Source organism: Cygnus atratus, chromosome 26 (genome assembly GCF_013377495.2).
Source record: "Cygnus atratus isolate AKBS03 ecotype Queensland, Australia chromosome 26, CAtr_DNAZoo_HiC_assembly, whole genome shotgun sequence".
Classification (NCBI taxonomy): Eukaryota; Metazoa; Chordata; class Aves; order Anseriformes; family Anatidae; genus Cygnus; species Cygnus atratus.
Window position 1 is genome coordinate 3972321 of NC_066387.1, and position 15104 is coordinate 3987424.

Here is a 15104-nt window from a genome sequence, read left to right on the forward strand (position 1 = left end):
CACTTGGAGTTTGGTAGTCACCTAAGACAGTGACTGCATCATTTTTCTGTAAATTCCCCAAAATGTTCTATGTTCTTTATAAGTAGTTTACTACTAGATAATTTCTCATTTGCTTGCCTTTTCTCCTTTAGATTAAGGAGGTCTAAATGCACCATTTTAATGCTTCTTCCCCTTCCAATTTATTTTAATGTGGCATGAATTGAAAATGAAAACCTAGGTTGCAGCACAAAAGCAACTTTCAACTTATTCAAAGATCAAAACAGCCCTTATTGCCTTTATTTTATGAAAACACACTTTTCTTCATTGGGGGTTGAGAACGTTTAATTTAATTGTTGGCCAATTTTAGCCACTGTTGGAGACTTCACTTGGTGGGGCGGGGGGGTAGAAAGGTTGTTTTTTCTGTGATAGCCTTCTGAAGGAGCATCTTGGGAGTAAAAAAGGGGCTAATGATTAGCTGTGCCATTGCATTCATGATTTCCCTGGACTGTCTGCTCATTCCTTTTACATTTTTTTTCTCCCTACAGTTGTGGGTTTTTGTTCTGTTTTCTTTTTTTTTTTTTAACCACGCACAAACCTGTGATGCACCCTTTCCCTTGCAACTCGCTAACAGAAAACGAGCGTGTTTCTTACTACCCACCCACACAATTGTTTCTTCATCACATGTCCTGGGGAACTTCTGTATTTTCAAATGAGTGATCTGCATTTTGGATCTTTGATCTTTTTACACTGATACTCAGATTTTAAACTACTCTTTTTAAACAACCTTGCAGCGTAAAGTTTATTGTTGTCAGCCTAAGAAAATTAATAAGGTGTCTTTGTCAGCAGAGCCTAATTGTGGAGAAACAGGTGTTATTTCCTGGTCCCAAAATCCATTCATTTTGGGGTCTATGCAGAGTCTCACTTTGAGGTGCTTTACCTAAACATGAAATTGATGGTGCATGAAGATTAATAATAATGGAATAAGCATGCCAGCTTTGATGGGATTTAGAGGTGGTACACAGGCACTTACTGCATTCCAAAAAAAAAAAATAAAAATCTGGCAGCTACTTACAGATACAAATTTTATTTCAGCTAGAAGCCTTGCATATGTTTAGAATGAAGAGAAAAATAGTAGTGTGAATCACTAACAGAATTAGCTATAGATTTACTTCAAGCCCTGTCCAGCAAGGTATAGTTAGACCAAGCAAAAATTCTATTTCATTCTCTGCTTTAAGCCTTAGTAAATTACTGACAAGTAAAACCAGGTAGTGCCCATGTGTTTTGAAAGACTTATGCAAGACTGTCATATGAAAGTGTATTTGGGGATTGCATTAAATCTTCTAACAGAAAACAAGCAAACAAAACAACCCAAGCCCCGTGTTGTGTTTCCTGTGCTTGACCCTCCTGCTCTTAGGAGGCTGATGATGCCCAGTTGTGCTGTGTTGCAACGATCTTCCCTTGCACCACCCTCCCCCTGCATCTTTGCTTCTAAGTCTGTTGTTGATGTATGGATGTTGTTAGCAATTACTGCAATTCTTGTTCTGGCTGCTGACTGATGTCACCATAGTTATTAACAATTTCCAGGAAAACAGGTTACTGAAGATTAATAACATTGAACACACTTGATGGGGAAATACTACAAGTATGGTGGTGTTAGTAAAACAAAAAATAAACCTATTTCAAAAAAAATATATAAAATAAGATTAGACCTGCAGGAAATTTAAACATTGAGATAAGAAAATGTGTCATTTTGGCATCTTTCCACAGTCCGTTTCCCAGTGTGCAACGCACTGCTTCAGAGAAGATGGGGCAGGGAAAGATCTCAAACTAGTCCTTGGCAGTCTGCCACTAAAAGCAGGCTGAGCAGGTGTCCACATTGTTAGAAGCCTACAGGAGTAAAAACCAAATAAAATAATAAAAGACCCACAACGTTTTGATGGCTCTCCCCCTTGTCTCGTCATCAAGGTACCAATCAATTCCATTGCTTAGGTATTGCTGCCGTTAAATAGACTCTTCCTAATGCATCCCATTTTCTGCAGTTTGACTGGCCTCTTGTTCTCCCAGTGAGTATAGAAAATGGTTTATTTCCTTTCTAGAAACATGTTACAGATTTGAAAAGTTACCATGTTTCTCCGTAATCTCTAGTCTTAGCAATTCCAGTTATGATAATTGCCATAATTTGTCATGCAAGATTTCATTAAACTGACTTTTCACTGTGCGCTTTTTCTCCCCTTGTTCTTTGGTCTTTTGGTGCACTGACTTTCTTATAATGGACTTGAGCTCACAGCTTGTGAATAGCAGATAATTCAGAAATAACATTACAAAATGGTATTTTAATTTTCTGGGATAACCATTTTTTTCCACCTTGGAAAGACAAGGACAGAGCAACAAAGGTGCCAAGGTACAATTGCTAAACGAGACTCTTCAAGTCAATCTTAATTCCTAATGCATAGGTTTTGGTTACAGCTCTTTTATAAAGAAATGCTCAAAGATTTTTTTTTTAAGATAGTATTCAAAGTTCCCTTTTGAGTGACTACCTTTTTTCAAGGGTTTAAAGTACTACAGCTGAATTTGTCAGCAGGAACCCCAGGAATTCTGTTACTGGGGGCAGTGAATGTATCTGTGCGTTGAGTGGGGGGTACGTTTTAAAGGTGACGCTGATTGAATTTTGGTAGGTTACTCTCAGCTTCTGTTGAAACCTAGGAAAAAAAGTAATGATGTTGTATTTGTCCTCCTCTCACTCTTGAAGAGACCTGGAGGTATCAATCAAACCAATTTGAGGGCATAGCTGCTGATGGCAGTTATCTGAATAGTCCCAAAAAATCATTAGACTCTACCAATTGTGCACATGGGATGAGGAGCTTGCTTCTTACACTGAGCACTGGAAAGCAGCTTACTGATTGTTGACATTGGATTTGATTAGCCCATTTTGCAGACGAGGTAAAATTCCTTTTCTGACAAGTTAGGATTACAAGCTTAGGCCGCTGAACTATGTGGGGAGTAAGTCCATGCAAAAAGCTCCCAAAAGAGGGGAGAATGGGGAATTCTTTTGGATATGATTTACAGGGCAGTGGTTCTGTCCTTACTTCTACAACAGTTTCAGAGGAAGAAGGGAAATGAGTTGCTTGTAGCACAATGGCAAGTCATTTTACCCGCCACCTTCAACAGTTCAGGGAGGTAACACAAATCCTGTCCCTGGATTAGCTAACTCTGGCATGTAGGCACAGCTTACGGTAAACCCTCTGCAACCAAATTATTTTGACTCAAGATAGATGGTCTAAGTGTAATGTTAATTAATTAGATTGACTTGCTTGTTGCTTTACCTGGAACTCACTTGTTGATAGTAAGTTGCAAGCTCCTGTCTCCTAACGGTTCTGTGATGAGCATTAATAGCCTAGGAGGTGTCTTGAGCACAAAACTGAAAAGAGTGCAGGAGATGCAGTATGAATCCACTACAGGTAATAACTACATGTAATATGCGCTCAGGACAGAAGGGCTTTCAGTAGCTGCTCAAACTAGAGCACCATTTGTTACCCGGTATAGAACCTTACTCCGTGCAAGGCTTACTGGCCCCAATATGTTTACACTGGGGCAAATGCATCATGACACTGTGACTGCTGTCATGGGTTTTCTAGTCCTGCTGTCTGTAATAGTGATTCTACCCTTCATTAGATGTGCTAAGCAGGAGGAATAAAACTGCCCTATGAACTGCTGCCTTTAATAAGTCGCGAGTACTTGATTGTTGGGTTTGGTTTCTATTTTTAAGAACAGGCGAATTTTTGGAGCGCAGGGGAAGTAGAACAGTGGCCCTGCTGCTATTGCTGGATACAACAGTCACCATAAGCAGACGCTTTAAGACTAGGCTGAGACTCATTAATATACCCAAATACCAACCCTAAAACTGACAGTTGGGACAGCTCTGGAATGGAGATGACCCTGCCATCCCCAACTTGCATGCCACCCAGCAGCTCCAATTTAATCTTTAAGGTACGCTAAAGCTACATGCTTTATATTTATGCTACATGCTTTAGCGTACCTTAAAGATGCTTAAAGAGGAGATAAAGCTTGAACCAAGATTCCAGCCAGTTATGGACTTCATCCAGTCAGCTACTGAAGTCATTTTAACAGTGGCAAAATACAAATGGAAGAGCCTGATTTGAAGGCATACCACTGAGAAAGTTTGATAGTGAGTTGTTAAACGTTTTTATTAGCAAACTGACAACCACTGAAAAATACATACAGTGTAGCCTACACTAGTGTGGTGTAAATGTGTCGATGCATCTTTATTATTTCAGAAGAAAAAGATAAAACAGTATACAGAGGACAGAGAATTAGAATAGAGCCCTTGAAAATCCAAAGGAAATAGCTCAAGTCCTAACTAGTTATATCTGTAGCCCTTAACCACACACACAAATGAACAAAACCAAAAATAAAAGCACAACCACAAAACTGTCCTCTGCTGAAAAATTAAAGGATTGGAGCTATCAGAAGGGTATGTTGTTGGTACAGAGCTGTACTATCTGAAATCAAGTCATATTTTAAGAGCCAAGAATTGACTATGTGTTGAAAATGTGAAATATAATTACTTTTCTAAAGAATTTCAGGTATAATCAAGTCCTTGTGTAGGCATTATATCTGATCCATCAGTGAAAGCCAATGCAAAGACAGCAGGAAACCTTAGAATATAAGGCTGATGTGATGATGTTTTCCAACACCAGCTTAGTTTAGGGTAACTTCATAGCATGTGGACGATGAGCCTTTTCACAGCAGGAGGAGGTGAAGCAGCTACAAATCTTCCAGAGGTTTGTCCTACTAAAGAACTTCAGGAAACAGGAGCACATTCAGGAAGCCATTCGCTTTAGAAAACATTTGGGCATACAGAGGCCATGCAATGAATTCAACAGGTCTTGGAGGTTTCACAGACAAGATCACAAGCTCAGGGTAACATCTGCTTTCTGCTAGAGCACCCTGCATTGGATGAAAATTAGCTAGTTCTGCATCAAAGGTACCACTGGCCTAAACATACATCCAGGCTGGACCTGTGGAAATCAGTTCTGGGGAGTGGGATGAAGAAGGAGTCAGACCAGTACTTGTACCTACAGACAGGTCTGTCCCGAACCTAGCTGCGTCTCCACTTCAGGTCAGGTTGGGACAGTGAAACTCCTTGTGCCAGCTACACAGAAAAAGCCTTAGAAAGAGAACCTGTGTGTTGGCCCACAGCTGACCAACAACAGAAAAAAAGGTGAATTAGGGAACTTCCCAGCTGTTTCTTCAAACTCTGCAATCATCTCAGAAAGCACTCCATCAGGTAACCAAATGCCAACAGAAGGTGTTTCTCCCACATGCCTCTGCTGCTGTGAGCAAAAAGCAATCGCTTCTCAGGACGTTAAGAGTTTTAGCAGGTTAGTGGTGCAGAGCACGCACCTCAAAACTAGTTGTATAAACATACATTTGTTCAAAACAGTTTCTCAAAATTAATTTTCTACTGGAAGCATTTTATCTATTCTCGTTGCTCATTTGTAACAGAGGAATTAACACAGCGCATCCCATATGAAAGGTATTTGTGATGGGCAACACGTCACCAGCTCCATCAAACTGCAGGTACAGTGACCATCAGCCAGATTTTTGGGATTCTGCTTTACCTAAAGATGAACTTAGAAAAATGTCAGGAATTTGGTAAATCCTGAGGGTCACAAAGCAGACAGAGGCAGAGCTTGGTGCAGCAGCACCATCCAACCACCGCTGGGGAGTCAGAAGGAGCGTGATTTTAATTAGAACCCTGAAAAGCAGCAGAAGGACCAATCCTGCAGTTTCTTCATGAGGGGCCTGCGAGCTGCACAGCACCCACCTGCCTCACCCCGTGCCCCGTGGCTTAAAACCACGACAGAATCCAACCTCGTGAGGGGATTTCGGGGACGAATGCTTCTCCTCGTAGAATCATAGAATGGCCTGGGTTAAAAAGGACCTTAAGGATCATCCAGTTCCAACCCCTTACTCTGGGCAGGGTTGCCACCCACTAGAGGGGGCTGCCCAGAGCTGCGTTCAGCCTGGCCTTTAATGCCTCCAGGGATGGGGCATCCACAACCTCCCTGGGCAACCCGTTCCAGTGCCTCACCACCCTCTGAGTGAAAAACTTTCTCCTAATTTCCAACCTAAATCTCCCCTGTCTTGGTTTAAAACCATTCCCCCTTGTCCTATCACTACCAACACATGTACACAGGCGTTCCCCCTCCTCTTTATACGCTCCCTTCAAGTACTGCAAGTACTTCAAGCACTGGAGTTCCCCCCTCCCTTCCCCAGCCGTGAATCCCCTCACAGCCACCGAGAAACCCCCTTCGGGGCTCCGCCGGGGCCGCTTCTACCACCCCCGGCTCCTCCAGGTCCCCGCGGCCGCCCTCAGTCGCCGACCCGGGGCGGAGCGAGGCGAGGCCCCCGCCCCGCCATCTCGCGAGAGCGCGGCTGTGCCCTTGCGGCGCCATGGCGGGCTACTGGGACGGCCCCGAGGGCGAGGAGTGCCCGCGCCGCACCTGGCTCACCACCCGCGTCGGCGCCGCCGCCGGTGAGGAGCGGGGCGGCCGCGTCTGTGAGGCCGGGGAGGGGGGAGAGCTCCGGCGGGGGTGGGCGGCGGAGCGGGGCAGGGCGGCCCCGGACCGGTCGCGGCCTCGGTACGCCGCCGGGGAGCTGCCGCCGGCTGCGGGGCGGGTCCCGGTGCTCGAGGGTTGGCAGCGCCGGGCTCCGGTCCTACCGCGCCGCTGCAGGGGGCTCTCGGCAGGCCTCGTCCCGCGGCTCACCGGCCCGTTCCGTCTTGCAGGCCTGGTCGGGTCGGCGTACCGCATCATCCTGCTCCGGCCCAGCTCTGCCCTCGCCGCCTTGCAGATGGCAGCCGCCGACAGCGTCACGATGGGTAAGGGGCTGTGCCCTCCAGCAGCGCCGCGTCCCCCCGAGGCAGCGGTAGCGGTGCCGAGGGGATGCGGCTCCTGTCGTGCTCGGTCCCCTGGGGCCCTTTGGCTCTGTGCTTCCACCGCTCACCTACCTCAAAGGCGTAGAGTAGTTTAAGGACAGAAGCCGAGAGCCAAAATGCTAAAGTGACTCAAAGCACGTAAGTGCAAAGCGCTGCAGCTGGTGTCTTCCGTTTGCTTTATTCCAACTTGCTACTTATTTATACGTGCAAGTGTTACTTGCGTGTGGGTAACTTTTTCTGCTGGATAATGGAATGCCACTAATTGCATGGGGGATGGCAGAAGAAAGTCCTGGTTAAATGCTTGATATGCAAGAACTGCCACCGCAGCTCAGGCTGAAGGTGCATCCTGTGGTGAATGCCCCAAAAACTGGATAAGAACAATATTATTTATTTAAAGCTTAAAATATGCATTTCTTACAATCTAGAGTAAAAGATACATGTTTTTAATACTTAATATATTTATATATATGTGTGTGTGTGTATTCAGTTCTAAGACAAAAGTATAAGGGAAGCAAAAGTTATTTTTAAGCAAACTTAAAAGCAAAATGATTTTACTTCTCTACTTCATATAAGTTAGGCGCTACCCTTAATAAATGACTTTCTGTTTCTGAAAAGCTAAAAGGAAAATCAGTGGTTTTTTTCCAATCATGCCGTATAGCCAAGAAGAAACCATTTAGTTGTCTTGAATTGTCTGTGGTCTGCAAGAGGGAGTGGATGCTGAAGAAGTAAGCAGGGAACTGAGGGTCTGTTCCAGATGCAGGTACATATCCACAAGGGCCCCCCCCCCCTCCCCCCAAACCCTTGGCAAATGCAGTTTCTTTTCACTAAGCTCACCTTGTTTTTCAGTGTAATTTAATGGCCTGTGCCACCTCTATCTCTTCACCAGCACTGGTGTTCTGAACTAGAAACTGATTCAGAAGTGATCCACATCTGCAGTTTTGAGTTGTTCAGCTCTAAAACAGGACCTACAATCTCACGTAATGACCTGAGCCATAACAGGTTATTGTAATGGACCAGATAATGTCACTAGTTATTACTTGGATAAATCTCGTAATCCTAAACTAGCACAGAATCCTCTTGCTACTTTGCACACCTGAGGAAGAATTTTATCATGTCCACTGCTAAGGAGGCCAAGCCTGATGGGCTGGAGCCCTGTGTTTTGCCTGCAGAGTCCTTGGTCCAAAGCAATGAAAGTGGGGGGAACTGAAGTACAGTGCTTGGTCTATGGTTTTGTTTCTTTAGTGCTCTTTTAAGTTGACTTTAGGATCAGCGTAATTGCATTTTCTGCAGAAAAAGTGATGAGCTTTATAACATGAGCTTCCAGTTTGTTAGTTACCATACAGGCTGGAAACTTCATCTTGGGCATTTTTGAGTCAGTGTGTTGTTCCCAGAAGGATGAATTAGAATCTGGAGACAGTGCCTGGTAGCCAGTCTTACGTTTCTGATCAAGAACCTATATTATAAACCAAAGAAGCTTTTTATATGTTTGTTTGACACAGCTATTTGCCAAAGTTTTCAGTTACACAGATGGAACGGGATATGTAATTCGGTAGACAAGAAAATGCTACGTTGCATTGTCTTAATTCAGTTTATGGAATCAATTTACAATATCAAAATCAATTTTTAAAAAATCAGTAACTTACAAATTCAGTCAATTTTTCTATTTTCTAAAAATCATTACAAGCCCCAGGCAGGCAAAAGGGGGTGTAAAGTGCAAGGGCAAACCAACCTTTAAAGAGAGCAGAGCCACCTGCGTTTCTCTGCCTTATTCCCTGTGAGGCTGGGTATGGAGGCGCTCAGGAGCTAAGTTTCAGCAAAGAGCACAAACACTGCTCTGCTGTCTCCTGCATCCTGAGGGAAAGTGCTCCAGAGAAACCTGCTCCTCACTTCTCTTACCCTCTGACTGCCTGGGGGCTGCCCCATTGCCTCGTCTGCGAGAGTTCTTATGAATTCCAAGCTAGTAAGCAAGCTGGACGTGGTGGCCTTTGTCTGTAGCCATGCGGACGTGCCGGCCTTGTGGCACACAGCCCCTTCCAGCCACGACCGAGCTGGACCTCCTCGTGCAGGATCTGCGCCGCACAGGGGTGGCTGCGCTGCTTCTGAACCAGAGGAGGTACCAGAAGGAATCCCATGGGACTTGCACAGTGCTTGAGTCTAATCATGTGTCTGGGTTATGATGGCCCCAGGTAATCATAAGCAGATGTTAATGCTTCATTATCCTCTTTCCTCCCAGAGGAACTGCTGAATGGCACCATGCTTCTCCAAAATATGCTTTGTATTTTATTCTCAGTTCCTCAAGGGGGTTTATTTAGTTTCTTTGCCTTTTGTTTACAGCTACGCTAGGAGCTGTGTTTGGCTTGACTACCTGCCTCAGTGCCCAAATCCGAGAGAAGCCAGAGGATCCATTGAACTATTTCATAGGAGGCTGTGCAACAGGAGTTGTCTTAGGTGCAAGAGGTAATGCCTGCAATGAAATGAGCCCTCTCTGTTTTCAGAAACCTTTGTGTTATGGAAAATAGTTAAATAATCTTGATGTCAGGCTTATTTGGTAAAGACTCATCTCTGTATGTGTATTCCCTTTTATGCCAGTTCCAGTGATGCTTCATGGCATAGGTCTCCTAAAACAAATACTACAAATACAGAAGGAGACCGGAGATGATAGCAAGATGATTTACAGCTTGAAAACAGAGCTGACCCAGCTCTGACGATTATAACTACAAGTTGTAACTTGAAATTGCAGGATATGAAAAACATAGTTGTGGAAATCTGTTTTCTTAACAGCAAATGTAATTTATTTTACGTTGAAAATGCAGTCTATCATCCGCTTTGTGAATTCATCATGCAGTCTGAGGGATGAGCTTTATCTTTCGGCTCTTGCTGACATGATGTTGTCAGGCTAGATTAATTCCTGCAGATTTTTACGCAGTACTGTGTTCTGCAGGCATTTGCAGACTCAGTATTAAAGATCTGAGTGATTTTTTTTTTTTCTTAAGTTGCTATTCTGGTGAAGTAGTATTTCTGTTTACTTTTCCTGGTTGCTAAACTGATGAGAATTTGAAGTAACAATTGTTGTTTTAGTCATTGAAATAAGCAATTTAAGATTCCTTGTGTAAGGAGACGGGGCAGTGGATTATAGATATTTATAGTTGAAACTGTAGGCAAAAAGCATGAGAAAACTTAATTGAAAAAATACATTTTTCTGATTTCTATTGACCATACTCATGGTCAAGGGACCACGAACTGCTGATGAAAAATTGCAGATATGTCAAGATCTACTGCGTAGTACTTGTGTCCTGATAGATCTTTTTTGGTTTAATCGGTTGTTTTTTCTTTTTTTCTTTTTTTTTTTTCCAGCTCGCAGTTACATGACGGGTACCATTGCGTGTTTGGGTTTTGGAGCTGCCGCTGCTTTAATGAAGATAGGTAAACAGGAGGGCTGGAGGCTGACAGGACCTCCCAGGCTGTAAATGTTGCCATTCCTCCCTGCAAGCTGTCCTTTGAGTGCTGTATGTAATAAGACATTGTATAATAAAGATACTGTCAAATGAGTTGTCACTAAATTTTGACATTGTCCAGCTGTTTACAGGGTTGGGGCTGAGATGTGGAAAAAGCTGAAGGCATTGGAACACAAAGTTTTGATCTTGTGCTCCTGCTGAGAATTTTTTCATGCATGAGTCGCTTTGCCTCCATTTCTCTGTATTGTGTGTACAAACTTGAGGGGTAGAGTTAATGTTTTCAGTCAGGCTTTTTAGCCGTGTAGTTTCTGTTGAGTCCTGCAAGATTTCGTGGCGGGAATCAAGATCGCACCTCACTGTGTCCATCAGTTAGGGTCTGACACAGACACAGACACAGACACAGATTTCTAGGTTGGAAGAGACCTCAAGATCATCGAGTCCAACCTCCGACCTAACACTAAGTACTCCACTAAACCATATCACTAAGCTCTACATCTAAACGTCTTTTAAAGACCTCCAGGGATGGCGACTCCACCACCTCCCTGGGCAGCCCGTTCCAATGCTTAATAACCCTTTCGGTAAAGAAGTACTTCCTAACATCCAACCTAAAACTCCCCTGTCGCAACTTTCGCCCATTCCCCCTCGTCCTGTCACCAGGCACGTGGGAGAACAGACCAACCCCCACCTCACTACAGCTTCCTTTAAGGTAACTGTAGAGAGCGATAAGGTCGCCCCTGAGCCTCCTCTTTTCCAGGCTGAACAAGCCCAGCTCCCTCAGCCGCTCCTCGTAAGACTTGTTCTCCAGACCCCTCACCAGCTTGGTCGCCCTTCTCTGGACTCGCTCGAGCACGTCCATGTCCTTCCTGTAGCGAGGGGCCCAAAACTGAACACAGTACTCGAGGTGTGGCCTCACCAGAGCCGAGTACAGGGGGACAATCACCTCCCTAGACCTGCTGGCCACACTGCTTCTTATACAGGCCAGGATGCTGTTGGCCTTCTTGGCCACCTGAGCACACTGCTGGCTCATATTCAGCCGACTATCAACCAATACTCCCAGGTCCTTCTCGGCCAGGCAGCTTTCCAGCCACTCATCTCCCAGCCTGTAGCTCTGCTTGGGGTTGTTGCGCCCCAGGTGCAGGACCCGGCACTTGGCCTTGTTGAACTTCATACAGTTGACCTCAGCCCATCGCTCCAGCCTATCCAGATCCTCCTGCAGAGCCTTCCTGCCCTCGAGCAGATCGACACACGCACTTAGCTTGGTGTCATCTGCAAACTTACTGAGGGTGCACTGGACGCCCTCATCCAGATCATCGATAAAGATATTAAAGAGGACCGGCCCCAGTACCGAGCCCTGGGGGACACCACTTGTGACCAGCCTCCAACCAGATTTGACTCCATTCACCACAACTCTCTGGGCCCGGCTATCCAGCCAGTTTCTAACCCAGCGAAGCGTACGCCAGTCCAAGCTCCGAGCAGCCAGTTTCTTGAGGAGAATGTTGTGGGGAACGGTGTCAAAAGCCTTACTGAGGTCAAGGTAAACCACATCCACAGCCCTTCCCTCATCCACCAAGCGCGTCACTTTGTCATAGAAGGAGATCAGGTTCGTCAAGCAGGACCTGCCTTTCATAAACCCATGCTGACTGGGCCTGATCGCCTGCTTGCCCTGCAAGTGCCGCGTGATGACCCTCAAGATAATCTGCTCCATGAGCTTTCCTGGCACTGAGGTCAAACTGACAGGCCTATAGTTCCCCGGGTCTGCCCTCCGGCCCTTCTTATAGATGGGCGTCACATTGGCTAGCCGCCAGTCAACTGGGACCTCCCCCGATAGCCAGGACTGCCGATAAATGATGGAAAGCGGCTCGGCCAGCTCCTCCGCCAGTTCTTTCAGTACCCTCGGGTGCATCCCATCCGGCCCCATCGACTTGCGCACATCCAAGCTCCTTAGCAGGTCGCCAACCATTTCCTCATGAATAGCAAAGGCCACATCCTGCTCCCCATCCCCTTCCGCCAGCTCAGGGCACTGGGTATCCAGAGAACAACCGGTATTGCCGCTAAAGACTGAGGCAAAGGCGGCATTAAGCACCTCAGCCTTTTCTTCATCCTTAGTAACTAGGTTTCCCCTCGCATCCAGTAAAGGATGGAGATTCTCCTTAGTCCTCCGTTTCGCATTGATATATTTGTAAAAGGATTTTTTGTTGTCTTTAACGGCAGTAGCCAGGTTGAGCTCCAGATGAGCTTTGGCCTTTCTAATTTTCTCCCTGCACAGCCTCGCTACATCCTTGTAGTCCTCCTCAGCGGCCCGCCCTTTTTTCCAAAGATTATAAACCCTCTTTTTTCTGCTAAGCACAAGCCGCAACTCTCTGTTGAGCCAGGCCGGTCTTCTTCCACGCCGGCTCGTCTTTGGGCACGTGGGGACAGACCGCTCCTGTGCCGTTAAGATTTCCTTCTTGAGGAGCGTCCAGCCTTCCTGGACTCCTCTGCCCTTCAGAACCGCCTCCCAAGGGACTCGGCCAACCAGCGTCCTGAGCAGCTCAAAGTCAGCCCTCCGGAAGTCCAATACAGCAGTTTTACTGGTCCCCTTCCTGGCCTCGCCAAGAATAGAGAACTTTACCATTTCATGGTCACTCTGTCCAAGACAGTTTCCGACCACCACATCTCCCACCAGTCCTTCTCTGTTTGTGAAGAGAAGGTCTAGCGGGGCACCACCCCTGGTGGGTTCACTGACCAGCTGCGTCAGGAAGCTATCTCCCATGCTCTCCAGAAACCTCCTAGACTGCTTTCTCCGTGCCGTGTTGTGTTTCCAGGATATATCCGGGAAGTTGAAGTCCCCCACGAGGACAAGCGCCGACGATTTTGCAACTTCTGTCAGTTGCCTATAAAACTCCTCATCCGTCTCCTCATCCTGGTTCGGCGGTCTATAACAGACCCCGACCAGGACGCTAGCCTTGCCGGCCTTCCCACGGATCCTAACCCACAGGGATTCAACCTTATCATTCCCAGCCTGGAGTTCCACAACATCAAAAGATTCTCTAATGTAGAGAGCCACGCCACCACCCCCTCTGTGCTGCCTGTCCCTCCTGAAGAGCCGATAGCCAGGCATTGCAGCACTCCAGTCATGGGAGCGGTCCCACCACGTCTCTGTGATGGCAACCAAGTCGTAGCCTTCCTGCTGCACGATGGCTTCCAGCTCCTCCTGTTTGTTACCCATGCTGCGTGCATTAGTGTAGATGCACTTCAGCTGGGCCATCGCCTTCTTCCCCAGCCTAGCCATTGTTTCCCCCGGCACGGCTCCAACAAGCCTTGTTTGAGCCCCGTCCCCCTTCTCGCCTAGTTTAAAGCTCTCTCTATGAGCCCCGCCAGCTCCTGGCCTAGGATCCGTTTTCCCCTTGGAGATAGGGACCCATCTGAGGCCATCAGGCCGGGTGCCGAGTAAAGCTCCCCATGGTGAAAAAACCCAAAATTTCTGTGCCGGCACCAGTCTCTGAGCCACCTATTAACCACGTGAGCTTTCCATGTCCTCTCCGTGCCTCTCCCTCCCCCCGTAGGGATAGACGAAAACACCACCTGCACTCCCGCTCCCTCCACCAATCGTCCCAGCCCCCTATAGTCCTGTTTGATAGCCTTGAGGCTTCTCTTTTCAAGATCATCACTGCCAGCCTGGACTATCAAAAGCGGGTAATAGTCAGAGGGGCGAACCAGGTTTGGAAGCTTCCTGGTAACGTCTCTGACCCTGGCCCCAGGGAGGCAGCAGACTTCCCTATGCGTGGGGTCAGGCCGACAAATAGGGCCCTCCGTTCCCCTGAGTAGGGAGTCGCCCACAACAATCACCCTTCTTTCTTTCTTGGTGGAGGCAGTCCTGAGGCATGGAGTCAACTTCCTCACCTCAGGCATCCTCCTGGGCAGGCTTCCTACCTCGTCCTCACCCACCGGTAAGTGGAGTCTTACCGGTGTCTGGAGTCACAGCTGATACGTTTGGCTTTAGGTTGAGGTTGAAGAATTTGGGGGGTGGAGGGGTTATGGATTGCCCATAGCTAAGTGTGGGAGTTTGGGTGCTTTCTCCTGTAAGCATTTAAGGAAGTCTAGAGCCCGCAACTAAAGAATTGGGAAATACCTGAGGCTGGAAGGGACCTCCAGAGGTCTTCCAGCTCAGAGGTGGAGCAGGTGTGGTCGAATGTTCTGTGTGCAGACTGCAGCACATCCAGCAAAGGCCACGAAGCAGCTTTAGGGTGTTGAGGTATGGGATGCATGAGGAGAGGCTAAAAGAACTGGATTGCTCAGCCCAGAGAAAAGAAGGTGAAGGGGTGATCAAATAGGATTTTTCACAAGTTGATGGTTACAGAAAAGATGGATTCAGGTGCACAGTGAAAGGATGAAAATAGTAAGTGCAAGTTGCAGAAAGGGAAATTGTGCCTGGCTAGAACAAGAAAATACAATCTTACAGCTGGGGTAGATAAGCACTGGAAAATGGACCCAGAGGAGCTGTGAAACCTTCATCTTTGGGGACATGGAAAATTGAGCCAGAATATGAGGGTACAGGGACAGGAAATTGGGGGCTGGGGATATGAGTTCATGGAGAGGGAACATGCACTAGGGGAAACAAGGTTGGAGAGGGGAGCGCTGAAAGATGGGAGGGTGTCAGGACAGCAGACATGGAGATTTGGGGATCCAAGGACAGAAGAGGTGGGGATGGAGCAGCATGGGGTGGGGAC

The 15104-nt window shown here is 46.8% G+C and overlaps 1 protein-coding gene across 1 annotated transcript; it reads left to right on the forward strand.

The window, feature by feature from the left end:
- The first annotated feature begins 6398 nt into the window (after nt 1-6398).
- NDUFA11 (NADH:ubiquinone oxidoreductase subunit A11) lies at nt 6399-10500 on the forward strand. Its single transcript, XM_035568205.2, has 4 exons — nt 6399-6538; nt 6791-6883; nt 9275-9397; nt 10295-10500. The coding sequence occupies exons 1-4, from the start codon at nt 6457-6459 to the stop codon at nt 10405-10407; spliced, it is 411 nt and encodes a 136-aa protein (XP_035424098.1). The 5' UTR covers nt 6399-6456; the 3' UTR covers nt 10408-10500.
- Nucleotides 10501-15104: the final 4604 nt, after the last annotated feature.

Excerpts from the sequence above, each read along its gene's own strand:
- NDUFA11 (XM_035568205.2), top strand. The coding sequence starts at position 6,457 with ATGGCGGGCTACTGGGACGGCCCCGAGGGCGAGGAGTGCCCGCGCCGC. Across the intron at positions 6,539-6,790 it reads CCGCGTCGGCGCCGCCGCCG|GCCTGGTCGGGTCGGCGTAC; the intron begins GTGAGGAGCGGG and ends TCCGTCTTGCAG. Across the intron at positions 6,884-9,274 it reads CGCCGACAGCGTCACGATGG|CTACGCTAGGAGCTGTGTTT; the intron begins GTAAGGGGCTGT and ends TTTTGTTTACAG.